The sequence below is a fragment of the Desmodus rotundus genome, chromosome 3, assembly GCF_022682495.2.
Source record: "Desmodus rotundus isolate HL8 chromosome 3, HLdesRot8A.1, whole genome shotgun sequence".
NCBI classification, from domain to species: Eukaryota; Metazoa; Chordata; class Mammalia; order Chiroptera; family Phyllostomidae; genus Desmodus; species Desmodus rotundus.
In genome coordinates, this window is record NC_071389.1 from 165,025,807 (window position 1) to 165,047,079 (window position 21,273).

The following is a 21,273-nucleotide window of genomic DNA, read 5'->3' on the forward strand; positions in this document are numbered from 1 at the left end:
AGTGTATAACAAGCAGATCCTTGTAGAGTGAAGGTGCTTATTACCTCAGCTTTGAAAACAGCCACAGAGAAGGTTGAATGAGCTCACGTTTGCACTCAATCACTCCAGTTTACAATGACTTACCTCCAGCTGGAGGCTTGACAGTTAAATGTGACATAGTGACTAGAGTATATTTAGGATTTTAGCAGCAATCATTTACCAATACATTCTTTTCCAAAGATCTATGTTTTAGTAAACATGATTATAGTAATTCTCTAGAAATATTTTTGATGTGCTTAAAATTATTAAGTAGCGTGATTGTAATTAAATTCTATCTTGTTCCTTCTAGCTCTGTCTCTTTTTCTTTGGTTTCTACTTTAAACATCGGAACAATTTCAAGAAAATTTGTCCTTGAGAAAAAAATGGTTAAAAATATAAAGGGCATTCAGATGTGTGTGATTACATATGCCACTTAGTTCTGAATGTTTGAACTGTGCTGAAGCTTGTCTGTTTTCCTGTCTTATTCAAATGTCATCATTCCAAGGCTACATTTCTATTCAGATGTCTGGATATGCCCCTAAAATAGTTCTACCATTTATCTGTTGTTTGAATTTTTAATAAGACATGAAGCTTTTTGCAGTCAGGTTTTCTAATTTTTAAAATAAGTATTTTAGTAAACTTCCAACATTAAATAACTTTATGAATGATATATATGACCATACTCTCCTAAAAATAAGTATCATAAACTGAAATATTATTAGGACAATATTTTATTTTTTATTATTGATATTAGGTTAGAATTTTAAATTAATTTAAATATCAGTAGTTAGTAAGTCCTGGCTGATGTGGCTCAGTGGATTGAGTGCCAGCCTGTAAACCAAAGGGTTGCTGGTTCGATTCCCAGTCAGGGCACATGTCTGCATTGTTGGCCAAGACCCCAGTTTGGGGCGAATGAGAGGCACACACACATTGATGTTTCTCTCCCTCTCTTTTCCCCTCCCTTTCTCTAATAATAAATAAATAGAACCTTTAAAAATATCAATTGATAAAATTTAATTATGTTTATTGATACTGTGTTGGAAATTTTAAAATATATATAATTAGAAATTAATTTCATAACCTTTGATTTCCCCCCCAGCCAAATACCTCACAGCTTTCTTAATTAAGGATTTGCAGCATCTGGTTTTGACTTGGTTAAGGAGAGAAAGCCCTGAAGTTTACTGATGTATCTTCAGCACAATTTGGGAAGGAGAATATTTCTTGGTAAATACTATCCAATAAGGACAAAAATACAACACAAATTCTTTGTATTCTATATTGACTTAAGATTACAGGCTTATGAGGCCTTGCCAATAATAAGAAATATGAAGGGTAAAAGGGGACATCAGTATCTTTTCTAGATAATGTTTTTGCTTAAAGCAGTTGAAAGTGGCTTCAGTCAGGTTTTCTCTGTAATACTGATGGGTTCAAGTGGAGTCGATGTTCATTCTTCATTTAAGAGATGAAGGGCACCTTTGCCAGGTGTACTGTTGTAGCATGTGAGGCTAAAAGAATAAGTGGATCTCAGTTTCTTTCCTCAAGGAATTTGCTAACTGCTTATTTAGTTCTCTCTAAACACTTAACAAGTATAATATTCTTTAAACTAGTATTATTCTCATTAATACCATTTTAACATTCATCATATTGAAACTTTCGTTGAAACTTTCCATCAGCCACTGTGCTCAGCATGTTGTATTTATTATATCAATTAATTCGCACTGCAGGTGGCGGTTGACAGCATGCCCCTGAAGGCACAGCGCCTGCGTTGGAATTCTGGCTTGAACATGAACGTGATGTCACTAAGCATCAGTTTCCTTATCTGCATAAAATGAAATAGAACCCAACTTAGTGAGCTCTTGTGAGCATTAAATGAGATGATCGTGTATAAAACTTAGAACATGCTTGTATTGCACATGGCTAATAAATATCAAGTAGTATTGTTGAATCAGTTGAGGCAGCTGGTACCATTATTTGTATTTTACCAAAATCAAGCCTGGGGTTGGGGAAGTGAAGTGACTTGCCCCGGGTGACAGAGCTAGGAAGTAGCAGAGCTGGAATGCAGCTCATTGCCTACTGACAGATCACTCGCCATCCTGACTATGCGCTTCTCTGAGAGTAACATCGACTGAAAAGAGGGAGAAAACGTGGACTCAGGAAAGTGCTTTCGGCTCAGTGCCATTTGGTACTCAGGACTCCGTACTTCCAACAGTCACGTGGTCTAAATCCTCAGGAGTCTGGGGTTCTGGGTGGCAGAGAATTGTGTGTGTTCTAATCCAGATACTAGAGAACAATTTGTGATGAACGAGAAGTTAAAATTTTATTTTCCTGAGACCCTAAGGTGAACATTATGGAAGTGCATAGCATTGCCATCAACCAGTTGTGGACCGTCTTATTTAAGGCAAGGGTTTCCTCTCACCCACGTATGTGTGTCCTCCAAATACCCGAAAAATCATGTCAGTGCTGGCTCTTCCCAGGCTGCCCTATCTTAAATAGACCTTTCTCTGACTTTCTTTCCTTTTTTTCTGAAAAAGACAAAGTAGTGTCCCTGTCCTTTTTCTGATAGGAATACACTGACTTGGATTAAAATAAAAGTTCCGAATATGACAAAAACATCAATTTTACCAAGAGCAAGTGCCTGCCTCTCAGAAGCAATTTGGATTTTGCTGCATTGTGCAAACTTGGTGCAGAGTCATCCAAAATCAATTTCCGGAAACTGGCCTTCGTTAGAAAGATGGTTGTCCTTTTCCCTTCAAGTCCTGGCAGCTATGAATTGCAGTGTTGGAGCTAAATCATCGTTTTCTGAGGATTTCTCTTTACTGCCTTGCATCGCCTGCGTTAACAAGCGTGTCATCACTGTGCCCAGCCAGGCCATTCTCCTCCCTCCAAAGGCATAGTCTCTGCAGATGCCAAAGCCTTGTGACAGGGAGCGGAGGTGCTCTCCTGCCCCTTAAAGTTGGTCCTGAGGGCTGAGGAAGAGGTCAGATTGCTGGGCCAGGTCCACAGCTCTGAGCACAAACCTGGGAGTTTAACGCAGATTTGGGGAGGCTGGAATTGGAGGAGGCCTAAGGTATTTGAGACTTAGTACCTCCAATGAGTGCCAGTATTTCTTCACAGTGATTGTTGTAACTAACACCACAGGGGAGCTGTTTTACTTAGGGTGATGGACTCCATCGTTATCTATAGCTGTGCTGCTGAGGGGGTCCAGGCTGTCAGAAATTCAAGCCTATGTGGGGAAACTTCTGTGCTGTGGGCTTCGAGAGTTCTAACTACTTCATCAGTGCCACTCTATAAACATTGACAGTTTTCTCTGAAAATCAGGGCTTTTTCTGGAAAAGATTTTACCCAGCAGCAACCAGCCACACCCAATCTCGGTAGAGAATGGTAGACAGTTGAACAGAGAGCTGCCAAAATCTTCCTTGAGGCCACAGAGAATTTTGCAGGTGCTGCCAGCAGCCCTGAGAAGGTGTCAGAGCATTGCATTATGCCTGTTGCGTTGAAAAAACCTGCACATTGGCTTTGATGATGGTGCAGAACATGTTCCAAGCCTTTTATATACACAGGAGTCTCCTCCGCATGACCCTCTTTCATTATCAACCTTGACAAGAAACAGTCGGTTTCCAGCACAGCATCACTACCCAGTACTTTAAGAAAAACATACACATATGTACTTAATGGTGTTCCTGAAAATACAAGTCATTATATTTATGCAGAAATTCTGTGTTGTCTCCAAAACTTTACCAAACAATAAGAAAATAAAGAGCTGTATTGATAATCCCTCTGAGGAAGGTGAACTTCCTACTCATTAAATGATAATTCAGGTTATTATGGAATCAACTCCTGGCCTTAGCTGCTCATTCGTAAACCCCACAGAAGTCATGTCCACCCTCCCTGGAGATGGGTGAGTCCCATCAGTCCCAGGGGACTGAGTGGACCCTTTTATAAGATAAACCCAGAATGAGTGATATGAACAATGCTCTTTCATCTTTCTACTTTATGCCTAATAATGAACAAGCCACTTAAATCTTCTCACTTCCCTCCATGCTAGGCTGGCAGAGACTGCAAATATCGTCTTCCTCTCACTTGTACTTCTTTCCACTTAAGATCTGTGGGTAAAAGCAACAGGAGTAAGCTATTTAGCACTGCAAGGCTTTAGCGTCAGAACTTTACCACCACACACACACAAAAAACTGGGATAATCTTTTCTTCTGATGATAAACACTAATTTTGTTGATGTCTTTTTTGAAGAGGCAGGATATTTTGGAACTTAAATCATTCTTTTACAGAAATTTTGATCTCTTATTCTTATTTCAAGAGAAGCATATAATTTTATGGTTACCTTTTTTTGTATTTTATACAAACCACATTAGAATGCTTAAAAGGACTAACATATTTTAGAACCAATGAAGCAGAAATCGTTGTTCAGAGCACTCATAGAACGTGTTCAGATACCTATTCATATGCCACATTAGGGGTGATTTATTCACTTCAGTGCCAGAGAGCAAATTCCTCAGCTGCTTTAAGAAAACAGGAATGACTAGAGACAGGAAAAGAATAGGCAGGAATAAGTGAAGGCTGCAACAATATTGTGAATAGAACTGATCAAGAATAATTGAAACCACAGAAGATAACATGTATCTGAGGGAAGAAAGAAAAAGAAAACATTGCCCCACTCTTAGAAAGAGGGGCCGTTTGAATTGTATAGCCCCTAAACTTACGGACAGGCTAGACGTGGAAAATTGAGGAAAAGATGATTCTCATTCATTTTCAATTTTGAGAAATGTCTTCAAATCACACCTTTCAATTTGAAATGGGATTTAAAAATCTTAACACAGATTGCAGTTGAGACAATACTGGAATACTTATTTTCAGCTTGCGAAATGAGAAACGTTACCTCTGAAGTAACATCACCTTTGTCATCTTATATTGGAGACTCCTGATGAGCCGTCTATGTACATATTTCTTCAGAGTTGCTGGAGGAGAGTGATGATCATTTGAGAGAGAATCAAAGTTGTACCAAATACTAAAATCAGCAGAGAAATTTTTTGACAGCAACAAAAACTTACTTAAGCAAACCCAGTAGGAAGAAGGCTGGACTGGGAATCAGCACAGCCCAATCTGTCCCCACTGCTTGGCAGTCGGGGGGGAATCCGGTTTCCTATCTGTAAAACCAGAGGGTTGAGCTTGTTCAGTAGTTCCCAAGAAATACTGAGAGAAGCAGGGTCACATGACCCTTATCAGTTTCTCCTCTGCCCTCTCAGCTCCCCTTTTTTGGAAATTTTACTGGCTTGGGAAATCTAAAACTCCAGTAAACACTGCTATATGATCTCTGAGGTCTTTCTGCTCCAAAGTCCAACTGTTTTTTTGTGATTTTGAATAACCTTATGGAAAGCATGATTTTTTTTCCCTTAAGATCTTAAACAAAAATTTTGTCATGCATTGGAATGGGACCACCTCTGTCTGCTCAGTTTCGGCAGGATCAGCCCAGCAGGGAAAGGGAAATGTGTTTCCCAGGACAGGGAAGAAAGGAAGGAATGCTTCTGCCATAAGGACAGGCTCTGTGAAGGGCCTGCAAGGGGACAGCAGGCATTGGTGTGAGGCCTCTACTATGACAGAAGAGGGTGTCCTCCTAAGCAGCAGGAACAGGGGTTTCTAGAAGTTGAGGTAGGCAAGCAGCAACAAGCACTGCATGTCAGGAAGAGAGGGGGCCCTGACAACAAGAACAATGCCAGACTTTTCTCTTCAAGGGGCAGTAGTACAGGCAGCTTATTAAGAAGGCTGCAGGCCATGAGAACAGGTCAGAGGTTTGTTTATCCTTATCAAAGGATGAGCCTCCATGGGGAGAGACTCAGGACTTGGGATGAAGCCTAATATCTAAATAGGGGTTCAAAATAAAGGGTAAGACACCCCATAAGACTGATTGGTACTGAGTTCAGCATGTTGAGTCTCTCTCAGGCCATTGCTAGTAGAGACAGGACAAAGTTGACCCATCTAAGATGACACAAGTAACTAGATTTTGAGTGCACCAAGTCATAGGAATGGTAAAAAGCCCAGGAACAAAGTAGAGACAGATATTCAGTCACTTTGCCTCTTAGTTTGATTCTTTGTTTGAAATTCCCATCGTATAATACATTAGAGGGATGGAAGAAGCAACTCGAGCTTTTCACAGAGCCACTCAACTAAAAACCTAGGAGATAGACTGACAGGCAGATTTCACAGTTGCAAGGTCAAGTGCACTGGCCCTCTGAGAATATGTGTGTAGAAGCGTGGGTGTATGTGTAGGCCAAATTACTCAAATCCACGCAGGTTTTATTTAGTTTTAGGTCTGAATGCATTTCTATGCATTTCTATCATGACCATCTGAAAACAAGGTGCCCCGTGTCGTGATGAAAATGACAGAAGGACAGCAGAAGGGCCCTGCGCTGTTACATTAGGGGACAGTAAAGGGAGGCTGCTGTGTGATCTGAAAGCAAAGATTAATGATACTGTTGTTGAAGAAATTCAAGATTTGGGGAATGAAAAAGCCTTTTTACTTGGGAAGAAAATCTGATGTTTTAAGTGTGGTATCTTCCATGTTACTCACTGTATTTAAGAGAAAGCTGAATCTGCCAAGCTTTCCCACCCCTCCCCAGGTCTCTGATGCTTTGTGGGACAAACCTCCAGGGCCACAAAGTCAGAGGCCTCCTGCTGGTTTTTAGCCTACACTGGGGTTCCAGAAGTCAGTTAACGCTGTTCTTCAGAATGCCATAGGTAAAGATGGGAATATTTGACTCTAGCATGCTTGTCTCTTTGCTCTTTGAACAGGGCCAGCATGCACTGTTCCATCTAGCCCTTGAGACCTGAACTCAGATGAGGGTGTGAGATCTAGGGACTAGACCTCGTCCAGGGACGGTTACTCTGCAGGGCAGTACCCAGATAGGGATGGTACTAGCGCAGTGCCAGACTGGTGGGCAGTCACCAAGACATCATGGGGATGAGTGCTGTGTGAAGGTCATGAGCAGGAAGGGAAGCAGGAGGACTTTGCTGAGGGACTCAGCTGAATGTGTTCTAAAACTGGACAAATATAACGTAGAACAGAACAATGGTGAGAATGAAGTGAGCCGAGAGGTAGTGCTCATGGGGGGAAGATAACTGGCCAATCTGTTGTGCTGAATTAGTTGTGCTCAGCCCAGGGCTCGAGGTGAGGATAAGTTTGAACAGTTACTTACTAGACTACAATTGTGGCCTTAATATTACAGAACCCTACTAATTGTAACGGATGAATGCTTTCATGTCTGTCAAATCATAAATGGTGAATAGCAAATTTCTTAGAGACCAGGATTTGAAAGTAAAATTCGGAGAGTATAGTTTGGATTCAGATGAGACTAAATGGAATGATATATGGGAAAAATATTGTAAGCTATGCTAGGTAATTGCAAGTCATTATTTCAATCTATCCTGTGCAGAGGAGAAGATCGGGTGAGTCAAAGTCAAAGGAAATCAAGGTAGCACAGGTGTAGGCTTCTCCTTCTCCCCCAGGTGCTCAAAAGCGAACAGTCCTGTGTCGCCTGTTAGCGATCTGAAGCTCAGTACCAAAGGTTCTGAAATGTGCTCTGTGTGTGGAGGAGACTACGGGGTATATGTCACACGCCCAGTGCCCTGCACAGTTGGCCATGGTTTTGCCCGGCGGGTGTGTGGGTAGACTTAAGTGTGGCCATTTCAGCTTCCTTCCCATCAAGATCTCTTGTTGTCATTAGTGAATCTATTTCTTTTTTCCCCTTGGATTCTGCACAGGGAAATATATCTGAAACCTGTGACTTCTCATACAGATTTCAGTAATCTGAAAATATCCTTTACACTCTTTTAGAAATCTGGATTGTCTTGCTCTAGTGAGGACCACCAACTTGTGTGTCTGTGCTTTGTCATAGTACCAGGTACAATAGATGCTTCAAAAAAGAGTACTGTTGAGGATTAAAGAACAGAGGACAGGTGACCCAGCCTGCGCCTGTGTGGTCAGGCCTGTGTCCACATAGGGAATAGTGGAGAGGTCAGCAAAACTAGTGGATTGTCCATTATGCCTTTGCTTCAGAAGTGAAGAAGCTACAGTCAGTCTAGAATATGGTGGTTTATCGAAGAAGAAATGGCAGAATCCAGGTCCTAGAGATGAGTGTGCTGTAGGGTGATGGAGAAGGTGGTCTTTCTGGCTTTTTAGAAGTAGCTGTGGAGTTACTTGGGAGGTGTTTGGCTTTGGCCAACAGGCCTCTCAGGCCCAGATGGAAAATGTGGCTGTGACTACTCTCACTGGGCTGTGAGGGAAAGAAGCCCCGGCTGGGGTGAAGGCAGCAACCAGGGGAAGTTCCCATGTCCTGGGTACAGGCAGTCCTCCGGTGATAGGGCATTGTGCGCCTTATCGTCTCCATGCTCGACCTGGATTGACGGTCAACTTCACCTTTGTCTCCATGTTAGTTTCTGGTACCTTCAACCGCAGTGTTCAGTCACACTCACGAAGCAGCCCTGTCGTATGCCCAGTGTTCGGGGTGTAAAAATGACTAAAATGTTACTCTATCCTTAAACAACCGTCTTGAGCTTACAAACAGTTACTATTTACTTCTTCTCAAAGTTGAGTACCAAAGCATCATTAATTCACCAAAAAGATTATATGTTGCATTTTCTTTCCTTTCACTCCTTCTTTACTATGATGGAGTAGAGAAAGATTTGAAGTGGGTATAAGGGAAGATTTGCTTTTTGTGTTAGAGATCTATGAATTCACGTTAACAAAAATACATGGCTGTATATATTTCACAGTCTACAAGTGAATCTTACTTTCAGCAATATTTCGTTCTATACAAGAATCAAACCTTTCCCAAACAAACAATGTTGTACAGGGAAGTTTGCAGTTTTAAGGGCATTTTTGGTGAGTGCTCTTTAAAGACTTAAAATTACCCTATAAATTAGATAGATTGGGTCTGTCTAGACCTTGATAAAGTGGATTTCTTAAGGTGTATTTACAGATCTACCCACATATTTTAATGATGTATAGAGTACATTTTACTGATGTAACACAGTATAGCATGCTAAGTACTTGAAGACACCGATACCTGTATTCAGTTCACAGAACACGTCCATGTACATTATTTCATTTACTTTAAGGCAGGCCATATTAAGTCCTAGTAATATACACAAAGAAAGCTTCAAGAGGTTGAGCAAATCTGTGGCCCCAGAATTCATGAGTGGCACAGAAGATCCAGTTCCAGACTCTTTATTTTGCAGTGAATTCCTTTTCCTCACTATGAACCCCCAAACCAAAAGCCTGTCCCAGAACACTTTGGTTCCACTGTAGCCAGTAGTGTCCGGGAGTTTGGGACATCACTACATGTAGAGGAGCCTGTGTAGAGACATCTGTTTCTACCTGGAATACAAACTTTACACATTGCCTGCCTTATACTCCATGTAGCAGAAAATAATTCCCTAATAGTAATGTTACTATAACATAATGTTAATGGTATCATTTATTGTTTAGTGTATATCAACCAGTGTCCACAGTGTAAAATCATTTCCGTTGACAAAATAAGAAAACTAAGAATAAGAGAACTTAATTTATCTATAACTGTGAATGTTAGAACTGAGGTGCAAATGTTTTTTTTTTACTTTATTTTTTATTGTAATTTTTTTCCATTGCCATTTAGTCTCCCTATCCCCGCTCCCCCCAGCAATCACCACACTGTTGTCCATGTCCATGAGTCCTCTTTCCTTTTTGCTCAATCCTTCTACCCCCTAGCCTCCCCTCCCCCCCTGGCTGTCATCCTGCTCTCTTCCTATGAGTCTGTCTCTATTTTCCTTGTTAGTTCAGTTTGTTCTTTAGGTTCCACATAGGAGTGAAATCACATGGCATTTGTCTTTCTCTGCCTGGCTTATTCCACTTGCATTCTGACTCCAGAGCCCTGCCTTCTTTACTACGAGAGGTCTCATCAATGTTAGAGCTGGTAGGTGAGGTAGGAGGTGGAGGAAGCATCTCATCTTCAAAGAGGTAAAGGAGGTAGTTCTCAGAAGGTGAAAGCCCTGGCATGTTTCTCCCAGTTGTTCCATAGATGTGCTGAGAAAAGAACAGAAGAGATCTATTTCATGGAGAAGTAAATACAAAGAAACTTTCATAACCTACCATGTATCTTTAGGATGGGGTGCTCAGTAATACACAAGAGATGCCTTGAGGGTCATTTTTAGAAAGTTAATACACTCTCACATTAGGTTCAGTCTTCTGAGAAATGTCCCCATCCATGAAATATTTAAGGTAGAAGAAGCAGGCAGGAATGGGGACACTGATGAGTCTTGGCTTGTCCCCTGACTCCCTGATGCTTCCCAGCTACAGAATCAGCAACTGCTCTGAGCTCAGCGTCCAGGGCTTTACTGTTTAACCACTTTGGGTCAATATCCATGAGACTGGGATCAGGCCTTACTATTGACTAATTTGCCATTTGGGGATTCAACAGATTAGAATGAAGTTAACTATGGATATGTTTCATTTAAACTGTATAAAGGTAGGAATTTAAAGTTTTTTTTAAATTCATTTATGGATTTTAGAGAGAATGAGAGGAAGGAAGAGAGAGAGAAACACTGATCTGTCATTTCGCCTGTCTGTGCATTCATTGGTTGATTCCTGTGTGTGTCCTGACATAAGATCACACCTGCAAACTTGGCGTATCGGGGCGCCCTAACCAGCTGAGCTACCTGGCCAAAGTCAGGGCTAAAGTTAGGAACTTTTTAGAGTAATAAAATGGGAAGGTTGTATCTGTCTTGTATCATTAATAAGATAGATAAGTTTATGGATGCTCTCAGTGGGTTTGAGCTCGTTAAGTTAAAAGGTAGAATTTCAGTTCTGCTTAATAACAGAAAGATTGTCTTTGTTGTGTCTAATTAAACAAGAAGCGAAGCCACAGCACATATCATAAAGTACTTGGCCCAGTTTCATAGTGTCGATGGCTGCTTTCCTGCTACAAAAATAGAGTTGAGTAGAAAAGACAGGAGCTATGGTCTGAAAGGTAGAAAATTGTCATTTTGGAGGGTTTACGTAAATGGGAATGGAAAGTATTGTTCTCTTATCACTTAAGAGCTTCTAGGCAAGGTTTGAGAAAGTACATTTGTACAATTTACACAATGCTTAACTGCTCTCAAAGTCCTCAGAGAGGGTTAAAATATTTTTTATTCTAATGTGAAAGGAAAAACATTGTTTATTTGCATTTCCTGTTCAGTTTGCTTTGGGTATGCATCATCAAAGTATAAATGTGCATCATGCTGAGTAGCTTGTCAGTAAATCACGTTCAGAATTGGAGTTCCTATCAGCCCGTGTACGTGGGATTAGCTCCATTCTCTGAGACAGAAGTGGTGCTTCCCAAGCATGCTTTGAAAATGCATCTCGCTGCCGAGCTGAACCAAACATTCAGCAGCCAGAGTTTGGCTCTGGGCTCTCCAGGGTATGATTTTGTCAAGTAACAGTGGTTTGTACTGACCGCCTTGTGCTCAGTATAGAGGTCTCTGGTCAGAGTCCAGATTTTCCTTAACCAGATAAACCAGAGCAAGCTGGTGTCTGGTTTCATCTGTCTTGAGGTCAGAAAAACAGGTAGTTTCTCATTTGCTTGATATTCCCTTTTGAAAATAAGGACTTGCCCTGCCCCTAGCAATGGAGAGTGATTTTTATCCCTGGTGCTGAGATGTTTAAAGATGAAATGCCATAATAGGGAAGCATTTAATCTCTCTGATATTGTATGCCATCTTATTAGAATGTGATACCCTCCAAGAAATTTGCAAACCTATGTGGAGATTATTTTATTTATACGTATATGATCTTAACATTTCTTTAAACCTCATGTCCGTACAACAATGTTTGAAAAAAAGCGATCCTTCTACTTGATCCCTGTGCCTGGGTGAGTGGAAATGAATGGTGTCCCCCTTCGTTTTGGTTACGGCAGGAGCAAAAAACCTGTGGCCCTTGCGGGATCTGGCCTACCACCTGTTTTCATAAATAAATCTTACTGGAACATTAGCTCTGCCCTTCGTTTTCAGGGGTGTCCAACCTTTCGGCATCTCTGGGCCACACTGGAAGAAGAAGAGTTGTCTTGGGCCACACATTAAATACAGTTCGACACGTAATCACAAATAAATCTCATAATGTTTTAAGTAAGTTTAGGATTTTGTGTTGGGCCGCATTCACAGCCATCCTGAGCCGCATGCGACCCACAGGTTGCACACCCCTGGTTTACATACTGTTGATGGCTGCTTTCCTGCTACAAGAATAGAGTAGAAAAGACAGAGGCCATAAGGCCTAAAATGCCTGATATATTCCTTCCCTGGCCCCTAACGGAAAAAGCGTGTCGACTCCTGGATTACAGCATAGTGTTAGGACCTTGGGTCTTCTGCTGTGACTCTATTACTAGGTTTTGGGGTTGTGGGCAAGTTATTTCCCTCCTACAAGCTTTAGTTTCCCCATTTATGAAATGAAACATGCTGAAGATTTAAGTTTTTAAATTAGATAATATAGTTAAAGCCAGTACTGCCCTTGCCCCATTATGCTGTGAACAGTCCCCTATTAAGTACAGTACTTAGTGCCTGGCACATAGGAAGCACTCAGGGAACATATAAGCACAGAAGATAGCTCATCATTTTTGCTGTCTTTGTTACTCCTTCTTGTCTTCTGTGCCTTTGCCGCCATTGATCTGGAGCTGTCGGAATCTTAGTGTTTTCCTTCCCCACCACTCTGCCAGATGGCAGCTCTGCTTCCCTCACAGAGACAGGAAACAGCAATTGAGATTCCGTGAGTGGAGCGGTTGGGAAGGAAGCAGGTGAAGCCGTGCGGTAAGGTGTGAGGCACACAGGAGTCAGCCGTCGGGTCAGAAGTCCAGCAACAGGACAGCACGTGGACACGGGCTCAGGACTCTGCAATTCCCGGCTTCTGTCGCGGCTCTGCTGTGTTTGAGCTGTGCGACCTAATTCAGCAAAGCAGGCCACCTTTCTCTTCTCTTCCTGAAGGCAGGAGTGAGAAGACAGCTGCCCTTGCTGATGTGGGCGGCTGCATGGCACACCCCCCGCACTTCAGAGCTTTGTCCACAGGTCACCTTTTCTCCAAGGCCTTCCCTGACCACTGCCCAAAGTAAATTGCAGCTTCCTCCCCACCGTGGGCTCCCTCTGTCTCTTTCCTACTGGATTTTTTTTTCCATCCAACACATCGTACTACTGTACGTGATACACTCTTTGTTTTATTTGCTTATCAGCTGTTTCTCCCCACCCCTGGGAGTTCCCAAGAATTGGAATTACTCTCTGTTTTATTCACTCATCTGTTCTTGGTGCCTGTAACAATGTTAGGTGCGTAATCAGTGTTTATCAAATACCTGGCGAATGGAAGAAGGGAGCCCAGAAGGCCTTCATGTGGCCAGAGAAGCACCCTGCTCAGCTGGGGCTTGGGGTCTGGCTGGGCTGGAGGAGTCAGTGGTGAGCAGCCTCGTGAACGGAAGCCACCATGGTGCCAGTAATGACATCAGCACGGTCAGTTGTAGAAAAATGGGCGTTTTTTAGAAAATCTTAATACGTTTAAGACCAAACATGAAGAGTCATGGAAGTGGGAAGAGGGTTTCTTGTTTGTTTGTTTGTTTTGCATTGGTGACTGTGTTCAGGCATTTGCAAGGCTCTGCAAGGTGCTCGTGGCAATCAAATTCAGTGATTGGGATAGGAGGTCAGGACCACGGGCTTCCTCGGCTCAAACTATCATCCCCTAGTGCTGAGTGGGGTGGTGATTCCCTTTGGCCAAACACCGAACCCTAGAACTGTAGGGAGCTGGACCAATCAACTTCTGGAACTTGAACTATGGCGTTGGAGCTGTAACTTGAACTGATACCCAGGGTCTCCAAGTCAGAAACTTCAAATTCTTCAATCTCGTTCTTCTACCCTTGGTACCAAAGTACAGATATTTAGAAAGACAAATAGAAGGAAAGTGGAGAGGTGTTTCTTTTAAAGGAGGTGTGTTAGAAATGAGAATATTCAGGTATTTCAGTTTACAAAACCAACCTCCTTCACTAGACTGGAGTTGTTTGAGGGCAACGCCTCTGTTTTGTTCATAATTGTATGTTTAGTGCGTGGCGTGTTGCCAATCACATAATAGCGAGCAGATGAATAAATAACGAAAAAGTAAGTGGGCTGTGTCAATTTCGGACTTTGTATAGCATTAGCAGTCTGACTAATGTAGGATTTATTTACACAAGCTTGTTTTATTTTTTAAATATTCAATAATAATTTGTAGTTATCATCTTTGGAATGAAGTGGATTTTGACTAAAATGTCCACAGCAATAATGGGCACGACTAAAGGTTTGAGTTTTTCCGAGGCCAGTCATCAGACAAGAAGCATTCTTGTGCGTAGGGTGCGTAGGTGATGTTAGGAACCACGTCTGTCCGCCACACCAAAGGCTTTGAGAGACATCATTTCAACATGTCAAAATTCCACTCTGACAATGTGAGGGAGTCTTCATGTCTGTTAGGAAAGCTGAGCCAGCATCAGCAAGAGAATCATATCAATACAGCTTGTCTGAGATAAGCTCCAAGATACGAGGCTCAGGAGTTGGCCTTTTGGGTAGATTTTTCTTCAGCTTAAGGACTTTATTGGCCAGAGTAGCACATAGTAGGTGGCACATTCCTGGAGACAGAGACCAATGGCTCTTGGTGACTGGCATCCTTCTACCTCATAGGGACCTCTTGGGCACCATCTCCCACAAAGCTGTGACTTGCTATAGCACAGAGTCTGCATTTGGACACACAGTGCCAGCAGTGTGATACAAGGCCAGTAACGTGAAAGGTCAAGGGTTGAAGAGCCCATTCAGCACCCAAGAACATGCATGAGGGACTTTTCATGATGCCTGAGCTGCTGAGATCCAAGGCAGTTTGAGTCTACCAGATGAACTTGTTCTCCACACTGATGCCAAAGAATAGCCAATGCACTGGTGTAGCTGTGGAAGAACTAATGTGTAGATGCCGTGTGCAACAGGGAACTTTCTATCTGCTGTTTCTCTGTCACAGGACAAGCTTCACTTGAAAGTGAGCTGTGTGAGATAGGGTGCTCAGGGGGACGGTAAGGCACCCCCCAAAGTAACCCTGCTTCCACACCCCGTTTTCCAGCATGGGCTACTGCATCCTTGTCGTGCATGGACTGAACAAGCTCTGCTCTTGGCTGAGCCGCTGTGGGGCCGCCACGCTGACAGCGTCCGCTGTGCTGCTGCTGCTGCTGTTTTCGTGGAAAACCGTGAAGCAGAACGAAGTCTGGCTGTCCAGAGAGTCCCTATTCAGGTATGATGAGACGGTCAAAGTGGACCCTTCCCATTTATATCTTCGCTCACGTGTTTGTCTCCAAGTGAGTGAGCTAACGTGGATCTAACCATAGTTAGTCATCCAGAAAAAAAAATTAGTTAAGTTTTAAATGGAAGATACAATTTTATTTTGTTTGAACTTTGATAGTGTTAAAAATGATAGCATGTAAAGTTTTACAGGAGCTCGGGCCAAGTGAATTTATGAAAATAAGGTTCATGGGAAGGTTTTTGGGTCTTTGTGATCGGCAGGGCTATCAAGTCAGCTCTAAACACAAGGAAAAGTGGTGGCCCACATCCCCTGCTCAGACAGGTGAATGGGAAAGGCGAGCACACAACAAGAGGGAAGAGAAATGCAATACATTTTCTTTAAGTGTTCTAGAATACTAAGTTGTGATCTGTGATCTAGTTGCTTCATCTTAAATGTTTATTGTGAACAAGGAAATGAAAGACCTTTTCAGCTCCTGGTAGGTTTTTATGTGGTGTGGAAGCTGTTTCTGAATATGACAATGTCAAATTATAGCCCTAAGCCTGTCATAAAGTATGAACACTCTTTGGGATTATAGCTCATCACACCATGTTCCTGGGACTTAGTTTGTCTCCCTAATGCCATAGTGTTGGTGACCTTCACCTTTTTTCCCCTGTCACTACCACACTTGGTACCCAACAGTATTTTCCCCAGGCATCCCCAGCCTGTTCCCCCTTCTAGCTTCTGTCCTGACTTAGGATACAATTGGCCAATTCAGCCAACACGGTTTTTACTAGGTTCCCTGCTCAGCTGGTGCCCACCACTTACTCTTCTGAGGCAAACAACTGAAACAGAATTGGGATTGCTTGGGGAAAAAGGGTAAATACTGGAAAAGTATACAAACGTGCCCTGAGTTGAAGGGCAGGTAGAGAACCTGGATGTAGCAGACATGCTGCTCATGGGAACACATGGGCAAACTTGCACCAGAGTTTTTCTATTTTCACATCCCGGTCTGAAGAAAATGAAGTCCTTTTTCCCCAGTCCAGTGGCTGAGCTTGAGCTTCGGCCAGGTGCCTGCCCCTTGCCCCCACAAGGGCACTGAGATGACTGGTCTGGCTGAGAAGCTCCTCTGATCTGCAAGGGGCAAGCTGGGGCAGGCAGAGCACCCTGGGGTTCCACTGAGACTCCACAAGGGGAGATGACAGAAGTCCCCACAGGGAATCCAAGTACTGGAGGAGGGGCACAGACTCCGGGCTGCTGAAAGTGAGTGAATGGGTGAGTAAATAAATGAGTGAACGAACGAACAAACAAATAAGACAAATTTTCACTGCCCTCTTCTGCTATTTTAAAATCATATATTTGATTCTACTGCTGAGCAACTTAACCTTTTAATAGAAAAAATTGGTCTGGCATGCACATCTGATTTGTTTATTTGTTGTTACTACATCATTGTCATCATCATTGTTTCAGTGGGTGCTGTAGGGACCCGCTGCTGCCACGTAAGATGTTTTGTGTGGATTTGATTGTTTTTTTAAGAATTTTTTTCACTTTTAGGCTTCAGATCCTTTTCATTCTCTGTCATATCCCTCTCCCTCCCGTGCTGTTCTCACACCCCACAGTAGACTAGTTCCTCCTGCTCTCTAGGCCTGAGGTCATTCTGTAAACACAGGACACTGAAGTTCAGGAATACAACTTCCTCTAGTCTCTGTTAGCGTTTTTTTTGTTGTTGTTGTTTTTTTTACTTCCAGTAGTGATTGCTTTAACGAGAAACTTTAAAATGGTTCCACCTTGTGTTAAATCTTTGCCGTGAATAAAGGTACTAACAGCAGTTGTATCTTCTAATGATTTTTACTGCTTAATCAGAGCAACTTTGGGAATGGATTTTGGCAGGCAGCAGTTCTATTTCAAGGATAACAAGTTAGTGTTCAAAACCTCTGCAGTTGATGCCAGCCATTTAAGAAAACAATTCATTGACCTTACATCCACAAGCTTCTTTTCTTTTACATGGGAGTATGTGGTAAGTGAACAGCTGATTACTAAAGCACAGCCATTCCACATGAGTGCTTAGAGAGACTTTGTGCCCTGAGAGTTCTTTAGGTAAATGGAATTTTATATTATGTGCAAATCAAAGCTATAGATAGTTTTAAAAAACTGTGCTGGTTATAATTTATGTCCTAAGAAAACTTTTAAGAATATGAGACTTTAAGAATATTCTTTTTCCATCAAAACCATATGTTGGTATGTATTCATCTGTGCTGAATAATATTCAAATAAATTAAACAGGCATTTACCAACGATCTATGAGGCAAGATAGGCTTAGTGGTTGAGTGTGAGGTTTGGGTTTAGGCTTCCTGGCCCCACCCCATGTCCCCCCATTTAATAACTGTGTGATCTTGGGCAAGTTGCTTAACCACACCTGCCACTCCCCAATCTTGAAAATACCTAGCAAGACAGAGACAACATAGTTTCTTTTGCACCCTCCTCAGGCTCTCTCTGAAGCCTGTTCACTAACTGTTTAAGTGATCCACAAAATGTATGGCCTCATCATCCTCCCCGTCGGGAGGAAACGCATTGCTCTCTCCTTCCCTCAGAATTGCTGAGCCAGAGAGATCAGCAGACTTGCCAGGATGGGGACGATAAAGCAGGATTCTTTTTGTAAAGGTTCAGATAGTAAATACCTTAGGCTTTGTGGGCCATGCATTTTCTTTTGCAACTACTCCACTCTTCCACTGCCTCAGGAAAGAGACCAACATGATCATAAGTAAACACAGGGATGCATCTGTGGACCACAAGGCCATAGTTTGCTTACCAATGATATCGACATTGTGAAAGTGAAATTCTGAAGTTAGTAGTGCCTTGTAGTACCATTTTGGTTGGGCATCAAATGTCAGTCAACTCCAGGAATGATCCTGACAACATACTGGCCTTGGTTGAAATCTCTGCTCAACTACTTACTAGGTCTATAACCTTAGAAAAAGGTTATTAATCTCTCTGAGCTTCAACTTCCTCACCTATCATATGGGAGATACATTAAAACTCCTTATCCGATAGATTACTGAAGGGATAAAATGAGATAATCCATGGGTGCTTAGCCCAGCGCTTGATTCAAAGGGAGCACTCCTTCAGCACTAGCCATCCCAAGTGTGGCATCGCGGGGCCTCAGGTTAAAGCAGGGTCAAAACTGGGGAGAGCCACAAATTCTTCTTACTTATCTTTGTTGTTAACCTTTAGCTGAATACCACCCATTTTTAAAAAATGTTTGTTATCTAATCAGGAATTTGTTATTTCTGTTACTTTTCAAGTCTTTTGCAAACGAGGAGTGTGGAGGAGAAATGCAAAGGGCATGAATTGAGATCCTGAGTTGGAAGGGAGATTTTTTCATAATTATTGTTGTTATTAGTAGGGTTTGGGATGTAGCCATGTAATTTATGAATGCTGCATTTCCTTGTAGAGTAAAGATGTGCAAAGCTGTGTGTTTCCATTAAGACAGTTACGAGTACTAAATCGTAGCACCAAGAAGGCAGATGGAGGAGCCTGGCCCCAGGGAAGAGGAGCCTGGCCAGTTATAGCAGCATGGAAAGTTTTGCCTTTGGCCAGTTGTTTATTTGACTTTTTTTTTTCAATAAAATGTTCATTGTAAAATGAGAGGCTGGAAAAATACAGCAGGAAAAAAAACACAGAGAGAACATAAAGGTCAAAAACAACAATGGGAGAAGCGGCGTGTTCTAGGATTTCGGTTACTCCACCCACGTCTGCTTGCCTGTTGTGAATCGTATTGCTTCCTCTTGCCGTCACTGAACAATGCCCTGACCTCAGAAAGGAACATGTTTCCTCAGGCCTAATTGTCTCTTCCTCCGTGACACATAAATTAGAACAACTATGGTAATTACACAGAGGGAAGGATCAATTCCGATACATATGCCAGTTATATTCATGCTAAAATCAAAGTTATCTTTAAAACCTATCTGTTACCAAGAACTAGTTAGTTCTGGATAGAACAATCAGAAGTTTTCCTAGAAAGAAAAATTAGAAATTTTCCTGGAAAGAAATTGAATGTGTTTGCTAAGCCATTGCTATCACACTGACCCAGATCCAGCCCTGTGACTCAATTCACTTTGGGTAATGTCCATTTTAAATATTATATTAAAATCCTAGCTCTGTGCCAGCTGGCGGGCCTCACCACAGGGGGATTACAGGAAGCCAGTAGTTTCAATGGACCACCCCAAACTCAGCCCTTGTAAATCTTTCCACTGAGAGGAGAGGATTCCTGCAGTGTCCCCTCTGGGGATCCAAGCCTGGCTGCCAGCATTCTGAACTTTACGTAGGGAAGGAACTGGGGGAACCCCCATGTTCAGGACCTAAATTTTCACTCAATTTGCCTTTGAGGTACAGCTCTTCCCCTAGTTCAGGTGTACCTACTGTTCCTGAATGCAGGTTCTCTCCAATTCAGCTTTCCTGGAGAGCAAGCCTCCTGCCTTCTGCTGGGATAAGGAAAGAATAGTTGAAAAAGTCACCTGGATAGGCAGGGAGGGGAGAGGACCAGGAGTCTAACTGCTCCTGATACAAATTTATGCTCAATCTCTCTTCAGCCCCACCCTACCACAAAAAATAAAAGTAATCCCAGCTACCCACACTACCTTTGAAGTCACCGAAGCAGCCAAAAAGCAGCCGTATAAAAGCTTGGACTCTGGTGCTTTTTGATGATCTGTTGCTCACGGGTTGGCCTCTGGCTTCCCACACTCCCTGTGAACTGCCTTGTTGGAGAGTTCCTCCAGCATCCAGCCAGTGGGCTTCAAGGGGGCCATCTTTGCTGGCTCCAGGGGCTACTGCAACAAAAGTTCAACGAAGGTGCAATGCCCTAACGTATTCCCCCAACAGGTGTTACTATGTTGTATGAAATTCCCTTATTACTCTTACCTTTAAATTAAAAAATAAAAATATGTTCCCTCAAGAGATGGTACATTGAAGCATAATTGCCCAGAAACTAGATTGTCATTCTTTCTCCTTCCTCTCTGTCTTAGCTGTCTTCCTCCTGCATTTAACCCACCTAAGTGCAGGAGTCTTTTCTCCACGTAGCCCTCAAACCATCTACTTTCCCCATTCCCCTGCCACTGCCTCCTTGCGGGTGACGGAGCAGGGACTCCAAAGCCAAACTCCTTGGGTCAGATTCCACATGTGCCACTTACATTTGTGCACATCTGGGCACTGCCTTCACTGTTTTCCATCAAAGCATGTTTAGTAACTCCTGTGATTCACAAGTTTTTGAAGACCTGACTTAAAGGGTGTAGTGGCCATTTCAAACGCAGGGTCATGGAACTGTGAGTGAAATATGAAGGAGACTGACAACATTCCTAAGCAGCAGTCTTTGTTTTTCTTTGTTTTTAAAAATTTTTAATTGTAGGTCTGGAGTTCAAACTCTGCCCCACAACGCCAAGGTGCACTACAACTACGCCAATTTCCTGAAGGACCAGGGTCGGAACGGGGAAGCCATCTACCACTACAGAACGGCCCTCAAGTAAGTGCCATGCGGGTGTCGCTGTTGGGCTCTTCAGGCCCTGGTCTGTTTCTCTCACCCCTCCCCGTGCGGGGGGCGTTGGTGTCTTTCTCGGGACAGTGAACGTCTCTTTGGATGTGGTGTAGACCTTGGGTTCTGAGACTTAGGGCTCTGTGTTCAACTCTGTTAGTAGTGTGGTACTTGCTTCTAACTTGATGATTTCTTGTAAAAGTTTCCGCTGTTACACATTACAAAATGAAGTGATGCTCAGGTGAGGAAAAAATATATTTATAATACATATATGTGTGTATTTATATCCCCAGTGAATTGCTCCCACTCCAGGCTTCTGACTGTCTGAAAGGATTCATATAAAGACATTTGAGTAAGCCAAAAATGGCTTTAAATATGACTTTAGGAGAAAACTAAAAATTCAAGTTCTGTGTTACCATTGGCAGCCTTGATCGCTCTTAGGTACTCT

At 42.5% G+C, this 21,273-nt stretch overlaps 1 protein-coding gene across 2 annotated transcripts in view; it reads left to right on the forward strand.

The window, feature by feature from the left end:
* Positions 1-21,273, forward strand: part of TMTC1 (transmembrane O-mannosyltransferase targeting cadherins 1) — a 244,192-nt gene that overhangs the window by 154,238 nt on the left and 68,681 nt on the right. For both annotated transcript variants that reach the window (XM_053921684.2, XM_024575801.4), the window contains exons 10-11: positions 15,149-15,316; positions 20,703-20,816. In XM_053921684.2, coding sequence (XP_053777659.1) covers positions 15,149-15,316; positions 20,703-20,816 — 282 coding nt within the window. The remainder of the gene's footprint in view (positions 1-15,148; positions 15,317-20,702; positions 20,817-21,273) is intronic.